We start from the raw sequence: 14,186 nt of genomic DNA, 5'->3' as shown, positions 1-14,186 counted from the left end.
AGGGTCGACGGCTGGGTTGCGAGAAGAAGACGCCATTGAAGGGAAACAGATCTAGGGTTTGGAGCTTCGGTGGGGAAGTGCCTGCGTGAAGCCTGAGCTAGCAAGCAGGTGCAGCGGAGGGCTAGGCGGTTGCGAGCGAAGCGGCGGCTGCGAGCTCGGAGGCGAGAAACCGCGGTGGCGGGGATGCTCGGAGTTAGCAGACGGCGGCGAAGTGCACAAGGAGCAGAGGAGAACGAAGGGGCTAAGAGAGCAAGGAGTGCGAAGGGTTTTCTGCCCACGCCCTCCTCCTCCTTTTATATGCGAGGCTAAGTGATGGGGTGCGCGTTTCCCGTGCCACCACCTTAGTGGCTAATGGGAAGATTGCGCACGATTTGGGCAGTTATGCTCATCAAGGCGCACACTCGGTTACTGCGCGGTGTGCCGCCGAAAATCCCGCGAGATCCGGAGGATAAGTGTTCGCGTGGGAACCGAAATTCTATCCTTAAAGGCTCTGTCGGCCTCACTGTCCGACACGACAGCACGCTCGCCTCAAAAAGCGCAGTGGCAGTAACTCAAGCTTTATCCTCCCGTTGGTGGCGGTTATGTCGGCGGAAGTAAGTTTTTAATTGTCGGTCATGGAGAAGAAAGAATCTCGGCTAAAGGCTGGATAAGCACGCCAACCCGGAGTGCCGGAATGAATTGATCTCAGCTAGTAGGACCTGGGGTTGTCTCGGCATCCCTCTCGGCTGGACCCAAGCAGGTGTCAGTGGTCTCTCTATGGGAAACTGTCGGAGCCCGACATCCTTCTATGCCGGACCACAACAGCTTCGGGGACTAGTGTCGGGGGCATGACCCCGGGTAGGGTCATGGCGACACAACTCTAGCCGAGATAACGAAGGCAAAGCCGGCATAGCAACATATGCCAGCATCATAAAGTTAAACTAACGATAAGCCGGCATCCGGGGCGTATGCCGGCATAGTTTTCTTATCTTGTAAGTTTGCAGGAGAAGGACGAGCCCCTTGACCTCGGCGGTGCCGAGATCCTTCAACGGTCTTATCTTGACCACGCGGTGCAAAGTAAAGCAGCGCCATCATCATCTCAGAAAAGCAGTCAGCGCCTGCGTACCGGTGTCAGGTGACCACGCTAGAGAAGCACCGAAAGGGAATCTATGACGGAAGCCGACAGAGGATAGCTGTACCCGTTGTAGGCTGGCAGGGAAAAGTAAAGTTGTTTTGTCCCCTGCGGTACTGCCTGGAGGGAACCGAGCCGCGTGCCCGGCGGGGCCCAAAGAAGGTGACGTTAGACTCGGCCCGCATGTCAGTGTGACATGCCTGGCCCATAAATAGAACACTACACCTCCCTGGAGAGCAGAGCAAGCACTTAGACATTCTAGGGTTTCCCCTTGTTCTTCTTCTTCCTCAAGAATACAGCTCAAGGAGAGCCATTGTAGAGCTTGCTTATCTCGGCTAATACAACAAAGCAGGAGTAGGAGTCTTACCTCGGCAAGAAGGCTCCGAACCTGGGTAAATCTGTCTGTTTTTGTGCAAATCGTGCGTGTTCTTCTCCACGTCCTCCCTCCTCCGGATCCTCCTTCGTCCATCGGCCCCAAGTTAAGCCATCCTATGGCATCTGCCGTGACACCACCACGACAACCACCGCATTTGTTGGGCATATAATCGCTCTGCCAGCAAGATAACTTATGTCCCGATAACAAGACACAAAATCAACATACACGTCGGCAACTATAGCAGCAACCTTGTCTTGACCGCATTTAATGAGAAAACAATCAGGTATATCCACTCAACAGCGTTCAGGGTCGTCCTTATGAACACGGGTGGGCAGCAGGCCATCACCCACGTCAAGAACCCATGTACCAAAACTGGACATCAACACCCGCTCCTCATCAGACAACCCATGAGACTGCAATCTCATATTAACATCAAGGCTGAATATACTCAAACCCTGCCACAGAGGAGAGCTACATAAAGCTACGTCCAAGACATCCATCCTAGATGCACCAGGCAAAACAGGAAGTACCTGACGGAAATCACCGCCCAACACAACAGGAAGACCTCCAAAGACAAGGGTCGAGTTGAATCCATTGTCCGCAGACAGCACATCTCTGAGAGTGCGATCAAGACACTCAAAGCATCTCCTATGAGTCATAGGAGCCTCATCCCACAGAATCAACGAAGTCTGTCTAATAAGATCAGCAACCATGGTACCACAACCAATAGCACAAAACGACTTACCATCAACATCCACGGGAATGTGAAAACATGAATGAGCCGTACAACCACCAGGAAGCAACCAAGCAGCAACACCAGAAGAAGCAACAACAAGAACAATCCTTCCTTGAGATCGCAACCTAGCAGCGAAAGTTTTCCACAAAAACGTCTTCCCGGTAGCACCATAACCCGACACGAACGAAACACCTGGCTTCCGCACCTCAACAGAATCTAGAATACTGTGGTAAACCAACAGATGCCCCTCGTTAAGCCTAGAATAGAGCAACTCCCACTCAGCTCTCAAGGCCGACACATCATAGCACGTCTCTTCATAAACCAACCTGTTCCTCGCAGACCCTCCATCAGGCGCTACAACAGCAGGAAGATTATACGACTCTATAGAACCACCATTATTATTGAAAAGAATGGACAACTCTCTCACCAAATGTACGCGTAACAAAAACTCTGGCACCACATAATCTGCTTTCGCAAAGCTGAACGTATTCGATAAGAGAGATCCTCAGCCATGTACCCCCAAAACTTATTGAAGAGAGAGCCAGCATCTCCAACATCACAAAACATAAGCAAGGTAACAAAAAGATCACGCGGCTGACCCGGAGTGGCCCACAAAACAGACTCTTGAAATACACGCTCCCACTCACTGTCATCACCGAGAAGACCCCTAGCCTGACATGCTTCATGAAAAGTAGGATGGTACCTACCCATATGTGTCTTAAGATCCCTGTAGCCACATGCCCCATGAACTGTCATCAAAAGCATCTGCAAATAAAACAACTCACCAGGGGTAGGGTGTACATATCGAATTCTGCCAACTTTATAACCCTTGCCACGAGCAGCCCATTTCTTCTCATCAGGATACCACGTATATCTAGATGTGAACTCACAATACTTGAGATCACGACACTCTGTATGCTCGCGATTCATAGCAAACCACTCTATAAGAGAACTTTTCCTAGCACCTTCCCTCCCAACAACATTGGCAATATCATCATCCTCAGAATATGTCAATCTGTTCATACCAGGAAGATGGATCTAAAGACGCTCCACAGAAGGAAACCAAACATGCAGATCAAAAGCAAACAACCTCCAAATAGCTTCGCAAGAGGACAAATATCTGCAACTCAAATATTCCTCAACCTCATCAACACCTTTTACGACCACAAGGGAGGCATCCGACAAAGATGCGACCATCACTGCCTCAGCAGCCCCGTCCACACAAGGCAAATCACGAGAAGGCATGGACGATAAATGCAAAGACGACTCACCATCGCCAGAACCCGAAGGAACAAATACCTTAGCCTTCGCACGATCAAGTCCTTTGTGCACGTACTTGAACAAATACTTGACCAAATGAGTCTTGTTGCACCACTCAACATTTATATGAGCATGCAACTTCCTAAGAAGCCAAGCATTATAAGGAACAACCCATCTATTATCAAGACGATGCACACACTTCATAACAAAAGGATTATCCTCACGCCTTCTATAGGTGACATACCCATCGTTATCAACAACTGTCGAAGAATGAAAACTCTTAGGATATCGCTTCGAACAAACACCATCCTTCATACAAGGACAACGTGCATTCATCCTTCCACAAGGCCAATGCACCATAAACTCATCAACAAGAGCGTAGAGCAAAGGATCGAGAAAAACATCCGGAAGCTCAGCGGATATAACAGCATCAATAGCGCTCGGAGGCAAATCAGAGACATATTCGACAGAAAAACGTTGACCACCTTCCAGCCACACAAGCATATGCGCATGCGGAAGTCCGCGCTTTTGAAACTCCACCGTGTAAAGAGCCGCACCGCACACAAGAAAACAAATATGAGCCAAGAGTGCACAAAAAGAAAATACGCAAATACGAAAAAAATCCGAAAAGCACGTGAAATAACACATCACCTGCACGGACAGGACCAAACACAGAGCCACCCTTAACATCATCATATAGCTCATCCAATTTCATCCTAAAAACACGTGAAACCAGATCGGATCTATCAGCCGGCGCCAGACCAGGCTCAAGCCTCAAAGCATCAGCAATCTCATCCCACTTAGGGTTGCAGGTGAACGTCACAAACAGATCAGGAGCACCATAGAACCTGCAGATTGCCATCGCATCCTGGTAATTCTGAGCCATATAACGGCGAGAACCAACAAAACTCGCCCGAAGCAAAACCCTAACGCCAAAATTCTTGCCAGAGGAAGAACCTTGCCCAATGGCGTCCACCAAACCCTGATACGACTCGCCTCGCAACTTTTCTTGGTTCCGAAGAACAAAGAAAGGCCTGTCCACTCGACACATGAATAAGCATCGACCTTTATCTGATCAGAAAGACTACCGCAACATAGATACGGGTTAGGCTGGTTCAGTCTATAATGGCATCGATACGAATAGTACTCGAGCATGGACACCTCATCCCGCCGAGAATCACGACCACCAACAGAAACATACTTCATGCCAATATAGAACCCCTTCTCGCCATACGGAAACAGCAAAGGATACTGTAAGGCCATTAACGCCGGATGCAATTCAGAAACATGCGTCAACGGGCCATCCTGCCGCTGAACAACATTATCAAACTTACACCGCTCCGCAGTAAAATCGCCCACAACAAGAGCAGCCAACTCGGACGAAGCAGGAGGACTATAAACATTGGGATCCGACGACCCCGATCCAACAATCCTTATAGCCAAATTCGGACAAACCGGAGAACACACACGATGAGAGGCCATACGAAACGTTCGAACCAACACGTTGTGCATTAAGCATCTTAGTCAATGAAGCAACAATATGAGCATCAGGCCGGTCCTTGCACTCGCCGACCACTCCAAACACATCAAGACGATTACGGAGCTCATTGTTGGTGTCATAGACATACAACTGCGCAAAACACGGGTTCTTTTCAGGCGGAAGCACCAAGGTCCCAATAAGTATTGCACTTTGCCACAAATACGAAAAACATACGGACCATCACCAGTGTTAGTACTCTTGTCAACCGCAACTCCCATCGAAGTGAACGCAAACAATGAGTTATATGAGCGAATAAGCCTCATAAATTCCCTGACACGTGAACCCCCGCTGAAACTGACAAGTTCTCTCAACGGAGATGGCCACTCCTTATACAGTGGTAAGCACACACGACCACCCTTGCAACAAAGATTGTAGAGCACATTGCCATGCACACTGCCACCAACAACTCTCTCCGAATACCAAAACAAAGCGCCGCAAAAAGCACACATGTAATCCAGACCTCCATGATGTGACCTGCCATGAAGACTACCTGGAAAAAAAATGGAACGCCTAGCCACCAAGATCGCAACACCAAATCAATCATAACAACCGTAACCCACCTTTCACGTATAAATGTACTCCTTACTGAGCACGGGACAACCACCGCCAATGGATCGACATATAGATGGACCTGGGCAAGACGAGAAACACGACCGCAAGGAAACGTAACACAAAACCGAGAAGAGAGGAAATGAAAAACAAAGACACAACCTAACAGCAAGATACTAACCAAATAAGCGCTCCCTCAATTGGCGCAACCGCTTCTTCTGATTTGCCCGAGGACCATATTCCCTAATATGAAAACTCCAACCAAATTCATGGCGAAAGAAGAGACCACTACATACAAAAGAATTAAACAACAAAACACCCAAGCACTCCACATACCGATCAGCAAACCACGAGAAGATGGCACCAAAGCACCTGAGCCAACCAACGCTGCTGCAGACGACGACGTCCCCACATGGCCGACAGAAGAGCCAACCACGTAAGCCACTGACAGACAGAAAAACACAAACCCATCACGCAAAATAAGGATCTCAAATAACCCAAACCTGAGACACAAAAAGACGAGACATCCCAACCTTCGCCGCGCCGACCACCACGACCGCCCCCACGATCACGAACACGGGCACCGGCCCGACGACCACAACCACCACGGCTACCACAACGACTTCCACGACCACGGACCCGATCAGCCATAAAACAAAAGGCACACCGCCCTATCAATAAAAAAAACAATAGCAACAAGACGGTCAAGCAAACAAACAGACAAAAGAAGCACCACAAACAACAACACGAGAATATAAACCCAACAACATCTCAATAATAATCAACCATTGTTATACCCATGCTTTAAAACAAATATATAAATGGCTAGATTCATCAGCTTACCTCGCAGACGACGAATAATTCCGAATCCCATCAATAGATCACGCAATGACGGCGACAGACAATAGCACGACGGCCAGAAACAACCAACACCACCACACCACAGCCAAGAAATGAATCCCGATGGAAGAATCAGACACACAACAAGGCTTATATAGGCACATACACCCTCACGAATGGCCAACACGTGTCATGACACGTGTACGGCAGCAGAATAGGCTCAAAAATGACAACAATACGGGACAAAGAAATGTGTAGAAAGCCACGCAACACGCACGAGGGAAACCACGATATGCGACAAAACACGCACGCGGCATGCAGCCCGTCCATGCACGTAGCCACCCTCAAGCTGCGGAGGCCAGAAGAAAACAAAAAAAACGAGCACATCGCGCTATCGTGGATCAACAAGGAAGTGAGAAATAGTTCTCCTTTGGTAAAGAAAATTATGTCTCGTTTCTTGTAGTCAATTAATGTATTTAGTAGTCTAGGTTTCATATTGGTCGAGTCTTGCATAGAAGTACAAAGGTTTGTGTAAATATAAGTCAAGCAAATTTTTAACATCAAAGTGACAACTCGAAGCAAATTGGTTGAGAGCTAAGATGAACAACGTGTATTTGAATCATGTTCTATCTCTGAGGAATACATATATAGTTTTCACGTACCTAAACCCTTTGTGGATTAACATCGGCCGAGGGGTGAGCAACATGTATTTGAACCCATGTTATAGCTCGATGTTTAACATATACAGTGACCAAGTACCCTGAAGCCTTGGGGACGAAAATTGCTGACTGGTTGTTAGAATACACTGGGAGCTAAGATCTGCATCACCAATCATCTTTGTGAAGCGATCCTCCCCCTTACTAGGGACCGATCTCTGTGCTTACTGTGCTAGTCCCTGGATCGACTCACTAGCACACACAGTTTCATGGTGAAATATACAGAAGCAAAGGTCAAAGTACTTTATTTCATCGCATCATCCAGAATTTAATAGTACTTACAACCTCGCATGACCTCTGGGGCCAGCATAAAACAAATATTGTTTCAACATCATAAAACAATGTTTCAAAAGACTGCAGCGGAAAAGGGTAAAACATAAGGGCCACACTACTCCAAGGTGAGAGCATGTTGGAATGTACGCACATGACCCATGACAAAACGACGAATCTCACTCATCGTCGGATTCACCTGCATTGTTAATTGCAGCCACTACGTGGTCAATACATTTGAATGTATTGGCAAGCTCACTAGAGTTATAAAGGACCTACCAAATACATGCATAGTTTGGCTAAGTGGGGTTTGGCTATTTTGCATAAAAGCATCATTATTCAAATCCTATCATTTTTAGACAAATAGTTTTGAATTCTATTGGACACGGGGTAGAAACACCCATGCTCCTATTAACCTAGGCACATTGAGTAGAAACATCAATGCTCCTATCCAGTTCAATCCATTCGTTTTATTAGGAAATTGGAATGAGTGAGACTTTCCTTACAGCTCCAATATCTAGTTGCTCATAATTGTCCGTAACCGGGGACACGGCTAAGTACTTAGTTTGACACTCTCGAGAGGTGGTACACTTTACCCACAAGAAACCGACGTGTTAATCCCTTGCTGTCCTCTAGGTGGAGTAGCAACGGCATCGATTACAGGAATTTTCAGAACATATTCCCCCAAACCACCTGAGGGACGCGCCCCCACCTACACTGCTACATACCGATGTCACCTCGGATCCGGGTTCATATTTCTTACATCCATCCTGGCAGAGCCCATAATACCATGTGGTTGTACTGGAAGCTACTAAACAGGAAACTAGTCTAGTCTCTGGTTATCCCGGGTGGCATCCCACATTGTGACGCAGGCGCTCCCCGAATCGCATGGGGAGACGACCATGGACGCTCCCGAATCACACGGAGAGACGACTCAGCGGGCCCCATAGAAATGGACCTAACGTCACTACATCCGAAAACTCAAAGCAGCCCACCCAGGACGGTTCATTGAATTACTTGTTTTGCCATGCACTAGGAAAATCATATGGTAATTCAATAGTATCACATTGTAATAATACCACCCTCGTATATTATCATAGCATAGCATTTTACTACTACGATGGCAATTGGTGGTGAAGTCATGGCCAAGGGTATCCTATACTACTAGGACGGATCATAGCTAGCATAGATACAATAATAATCCTAACCATGCCACTAATAAAATCTAGTGCATAATAAAGTAATAGGATGATGGTCAAAGTGAACTTGCCTTGATAGTAGTTGGTATTCAGACACTCTTCACAGTCACACAGTTCGCTCTCCGAGAAAACTATACAATCAAGCAAACATACACATACATAAAACACACCATACAAGCAAAGAATATGTATACTATGATGCAATGCAAATCATGTGACATGAGTTTTGATTTATTTTATTTGGGTGATCTACTGAACCAAAGCATAAAATAAATTAAGTATATGCAATTAGGGTTTTAAACGAAAAGGAAAAGTTAGGGTTTAAACCCTAAAATGAGATTTTATTTGCATCTGCAGAATAATTTAATTCAAATTATTTATTTATCTGTCCCATTGGACAGAGGACAGTAAAACAAAATTTTGGGCACTGGTTTCATTCAAAAAGGACTTCTAGATAATTAGTTATGATTTAAATGGTATAAACCCTAATCTGTAATTTGAATGTGATTCAAATATTCAAATTTGAATTTGGACAGTGCCAAAATATTCTAAATTTCCTAAGGATTCTAAAAAGGTGTGGATCACTAAATTTGGCCAAACAGATTTAAAGTTGTGATCATTTGAAGTTACAGGGGCCTATCTGCAAAAATGCTTTTTATTAATCCGGGGAAATTACATTTTTATTTTATAACTCGGGTGCCACGTGGCGCATTCCTATTCGTTGGTACCGGTTCGGTTTAAATGAATAAGGACGATCTAATCTACACCGTTGGAGATGGATGGATGGACGAGATCGATCGGGGAAAGCTCACCGGCGGGTTAGGCTTCCGGCGACGGAAACCGGCGGCGGCGCGGCTCGGGCGTGGAGGCGGGCGGCGTTCGGGTGGACCTCGGGCGTCGGGGAGGACACGGGGAGGCGCGGCGCGGCACGGGGAGACAGGGGCGCGGTCGGTGGCGCTCGGGGACGGCGGGGTCGGCGCCTAGGACGAGATGGGCGGGCGGCGCGGCACGGCGGACGGCGGCGCAGGCACGGGCGGTCGGCGGCGGGGAGCTGCAGCGCACGGGAGTGAAGATGGCGCGCGTCAAACGAAGCGCAAGGGGAAGACGCTCCAGAAATTTGTGAGCTCGGGCGGTAATGCTCACCGGCAAGGTCCGGACGGCGCGGTGAACGGCGGCGGCGGCGAAGCTTTTCGGCGAGGAATCGGGGCAGCCTGGCGGCGTGATAGCGAGGGGGAGCAGGGGGAAAACGAGGAGGGGGCCGCGGTGCTTATAAGGACGCGCTCGGCTATGAAAATGGAAGGCCGGAGGAGCGGATCCCGGTGATGGCGTGCGGCGGTCACGCGCGGGGACGGCGGCGCGATTTCGGGCGCTTGCCCGAGGTAGGGGACGACCCCGACAGGTGGGCCGGTTCGGCCCAATTCGGCCGCGCCGGTCCGTTTACCCCCTTTTTTTTCTCTTGGACCTTTTCTTTTTCTGTTTTTCCCATTTCTTTGATATCTTTTGAGTTTGAACTCCAAATTGGTCCAAATAAATTGCAGAAAATTTGTAAAATCATGTTCTAACATGATACAACTTTTGGAAGTAGTTTCTCTTCAAAATAAAATATATAAAAGTACATTTGCCCTATAAATGACTTTAGGGCTATATATCTGTTTGAATAAAATACTTTTTCAATTCCAAATAATTATTATGGGATAGCTTATATATGCATTAAACCCTTTTTATACATCAACCCTATTGGTTTGAAAATCCAAAGGTTACAAGGATGTAAACAAAATCTCTTAAAGCCTTTTGTGATTCAAAATTTGAATTCAAACATGCAATTGTGGCATGATGCTCATGGATGCAATGCACATGTAAAGGTTTGAAATTTTGGGATGTTACACTTTGTTTGCATGAAGATCATAGCTTTCATGGAGATATTTCTGAACTTTCAATTCCTACAGAATGACATACTTTTCGGGCGCTTTCATTCAGAGATGCACTTTTTAAAATTGCTAGCTCATAGAACCGTTATTTACACAGTGGCTGAGACAGGCATGGTGTTGTCCCAGGCCTGGAGTAAAAATCATACACTAGGGTTTTTCGAAAATAAAATAAAATCACCGAAGCCTGCAGCTAATCATGGGCTTCGCTCCTGCATGTACAGCAAAATTCAATCTCTCTCTTTCTAGCTCCATCCAACTACGAAGATTTGACTCTGTCTTCTGCATATTTTTTTTGTGAGTAGAGACACTTATGCTACGCGTATAGTATGAGGATCCTTCCTCTTCTTTCTTCAACAAGGGAACTATGCCCTCCCGTTTTTCCATTGCTAGAAGAAGGAAACCACAAGCGTACCATACAAACTGCCACCAGATCGTCTTGGTAGTCAATTTGTTACCAATTTTTCTAGCAATTTTTCTTTTTTAAACAATAGAGGGGGATTCCCTCTGATTTGTATTAAGAGAAATCATAGGTTTTACAGGTTATGTGCAATTTTGAACTCCCCCATTCCGGTATAGGGGGCCGATCTATAAAATCGGCATAACCAAGGCAGAATCGATTCCCGGTGGCACAAATTTTTGAGGTGGACCGCTGCCAATCAACATGCTGATTTCATTAAGTACCTCTAAACAGAAAATCTCGCACAATTGGGCTTAGACCTCTCGCATGCCAAAAGAATTAAGGACGATGCTACACAGCGGCGTGCCCCACCTAACGCTAGCCAGCGGCGTTGCGGTAAATCTCCCGAACGCCTCCTCGTACGCCAGTTCTTTGCCCCAAGCACGGCCCAAAGGCCCCAAACGAGGAATCAACCGGCCGGACACAGTCCAACTAGCTGGCTACATCCTTTGTTCAATTATGCAAATCCACTGCACAGCCAGGTTCCGTTGCTTCCCTCTTTGACATGTCCGACGTCTTTCTTATGTTTTTTGGTGGCGATGCTGTACCTGTGTTTTCCTTCGATGAAAATGAGCATATAGCGATTAGTTCTTCTCTTTTGTCATGATTGGTCCTCAAAGGTAAACAACCGAACAATTAGTCTTGTCACATGAACCCCACTTTCTTCACTGGCCTGAGAAGTTCTGACGAACATGACAACTGACGCTACAAATGCCCTAGATCGAATAATCTGGTCCCTAAGAGCGGCAATGGAGCAATAATAAACAACATGTCAACTAGATCAAATAATCTGATCGGTAAAGACAAAAAAAAAAGGCAATTGTATGGTGGCAAACGACAAAGCAATTATGATCAAATAATCTGGTCGCTAAGAGCAAACAACATGGTGATTAAAAGGTGGTAAACAACACGGCAATTAGGATCAAATAACCTGGTCGCTAGGGGCAAACAATATGGCAATTGAAATGTGGTAAACAACATGGCAATTAGGATCAAATAATCTGGTCGCTAGGGACAAAAATATGGCAATTATGTCATATTAAACAAGATGACAATTAGGATCGAATAACCTAGTCGCTAGGGGCAAAAAACATGGCAATTGAACCGTGGTAAACAACATGGCAATTTGGATAAAATAATCTGGGCGCTAGGAAAAAAAACATGGCAATTGAGTGGTGGTAAACAACATGGCAATTAGTATAAAATAATCTGGTCGCTAGGGGTAAAAAACATGCCAATTAAACGGTGGTAAACAACATGGCAACTAGAGCAAATAATTTGGTCGCAAGTAACAAAAAACATGGCAATTGAGTGGTGGTAAACAACATGGCAACTATGATCAAATAATCTGGTCGCTAGGGGCAAAAAAACATGGCAATTGAATGGTAGTAAACAACATGGAAACTATGATCAGCTAATTTGCTCGGTAGGAACAAAAAACATGGCAATTGTGTGGTGGTAAACAACATGACGACTAGGATCAAACAACCTGGTTGCTAGGTGAAAGGCATTTCGATCCCTAAGTGTTTTGATGTTAATGACAACATAACTTGTGGACTAATCGTGCACCAAGTGTTTTCAGATTTTATAACTAGTGTTGTGACACGATTCATCGCCCTCAAAAAGGAAAGAAGAGTAGAAGGATTTACGATTTTTTACTTTGTTGAGTCGTAGGAAAATCCGTACTATAAAGAGGGAGTCCATTTGGGAACGCTTTGTGTGAATCAACTTCACGTACACAAATCTACTAATTTGCACCCACATAAAGTCTAAACCCAGTTTTGAGTTGAGAGTTGTCGTTATCCTGCTTTGCCTGTCAGACTTTTTCAGAGATAGCCGGTACTAACACCTAAATAGCCGGAGGTGCCGGTGGACGGAAGTTTCTTCCCTGATACCGTTCAGGTATTGAAACGCTACTGGAATGCTACTGCGTATAGCGGTAGGAGACCGGTAGCAGGGAGGAAGTTCTACCCCCTAGAACTTCCGGTCCACTACCGGCCTGGTACCGGTGTAACTGAAATGTGTCCTAACGGCTGGATTTCGATGGGTATAAAAGGGGCTTCGCCCCCAACGGGTTTCCGTGCCCGAGCACACCCAGTTCATCCCCATTCTCTGACTCAAGAACACCAAGAGCTTCAAATCTCAAGATCTCTCTCCCTAGTGCATCCCCCAAGCCAATACTTTGAGGAAGGGTTGAGAAGAGCTCGGTCTAGGGTTTCACCAAATCAAAAGTTGATTCCCCTCGTTTTCCTTGGTGGATTTTGTTACTCTTGTGATTTTGGGATCCCTAACCAGAAGGTGTCTCTTCAAGCACTCCAATCTTGTGAAGAGGTGTTTGAGGATTTGGGAAGGAGCTTCCAATTTAGTTGTGGATTCGTGTCCTTCTCCTTGTTTGTAAAGGTTTGGCGTTCGTCTTCAAGGAAGCCATTAGTGGAACTCATCTCACCTTTGTGATGTTGTGAGAGCTCATCCCCCCTTTGTGGTGTGATGAGTTGGAGAATAGAATGAGCCTCTGTGGCGTCTCTCCCTTTGTGGTAGAGCACTCCTCCAAACGAAGACGTACACCGATCCCAATAGGTGGAACTCCGGTGAAATCTTTGTTTTCCCGCGTGGTATCATACTTGCCCCTTTACTTACTTGTTTTACTTCATTATCTATACTTTCTTCGGCTATTGCACTTCATACTAGGGTTGCATTCGTTTTAGAGAATTTAGTGAACCCTAAGACTAAGTGTTTGTATCTTTCAAGAAAAGAAAAAAATTTGTTAGTCGCCTATTCACCCCCCCTCTCTAGTCGACCATATAGATCTTTCACTAGGGGCAAAAACATGGCAATTGAATGGTGGTAAACAACATGACAACTAGGATCAAGTAATCTGGTCGCTATGGACAAAAGACCTGGCAATTGTGTGGTGCTAAACAACATGACAGGTGGGATCAAATAACCTGGTCGCTAGGAGCAAAAAACATGACAACTAGCATCAAATAATCTGGTCGTTAGGGAGAAAAAACATGACAAGTAGAATCAAACAACATGGTCACTAGATGCAAAAAACATGGCAATTAAGCGATGGTAAACAACATGTCAACATGGACCAAATAATCTGATCGTTAGGAACAAAAAACATGACAATTGAGCGGTGATCCATGAGTTGGGATGACTAAAACTATTTGCCCAATTATGCGTGCACCTCCTTGGCATATT

The 14,186-nt window shown here is 46.0% G+C and overlaps 1 protein-coding gene across 5 annotated transcripts; it reads right to left on the bottom strand.

The window, feature by feature from the left end:
• Positions 1-1,723: 1,723 nt before the first annotated feature.
• Positions 1,724-6,528, bottom strand: LOC112269257. Of its 5 annotated transcripts, none has more exons than XM_024455528.1 (5): positions 6,416-6,528; positions 6,106-6,243; positions 5,754-6,016; positions 5,584-5,654; positions 2,215-5,513 (listed from the first exon to the last, which is right to left on the bottom strand). In XM_024455528.1, exon 5 carries the CDS (start codon positions 4,186-4,188, stop codon positions 3,262-3,264), a length of 927 nt encoding a protein of 308 aa, XP_024311296.1. In that variant the 5' UTR covers positions 4,189-5,513; positions 5,584-5,654; positions 5,754-6,016; positions 6,106-6,243; positions 6,416-6,528; the 3' UTR covers positions 2,215-3,261. The 5 variants fall into 5 exon arrangements, 4 of the variants coding, with proteins under 4 accessions (XP_024311296.1, XP_024311295.1, XP_024311294.1 ...); XM_024455527.1 differs by having other exon boundaries at positions 2,215-5,654; positions 5,754-5,815; positions 5,909-6,016; XR_002960801.1 differs by adding an exon at positions 1,724-1,942 and having other exon boundaries at positions 2,018-6,016.
• Between the last annotated feature and the right edge of the window lie 7,658 nt (positions 6,529-14,186).

The sequence above is a fragment of the Brachypodium distachyon genome, chromosome 5 (genome assembly GCF_000005505.3).
Source record: "Brachypodium distachyon strain Bd21 chromosome 5, Brachypodium_distachyon_v3.0, whole genome shotgun sequence".
Taxonomy (NCBI): Eukaryota; Viridiplantae; Streptophyta; class Magnoliopsida; order Poales; family Poaceae; genus Brachypodium; species Brachypodium distachyon.
Note: the sequence above shows the minus strand (reverse complement) of the source record. Positions and strands in the feature narration are given on the sequence as shown.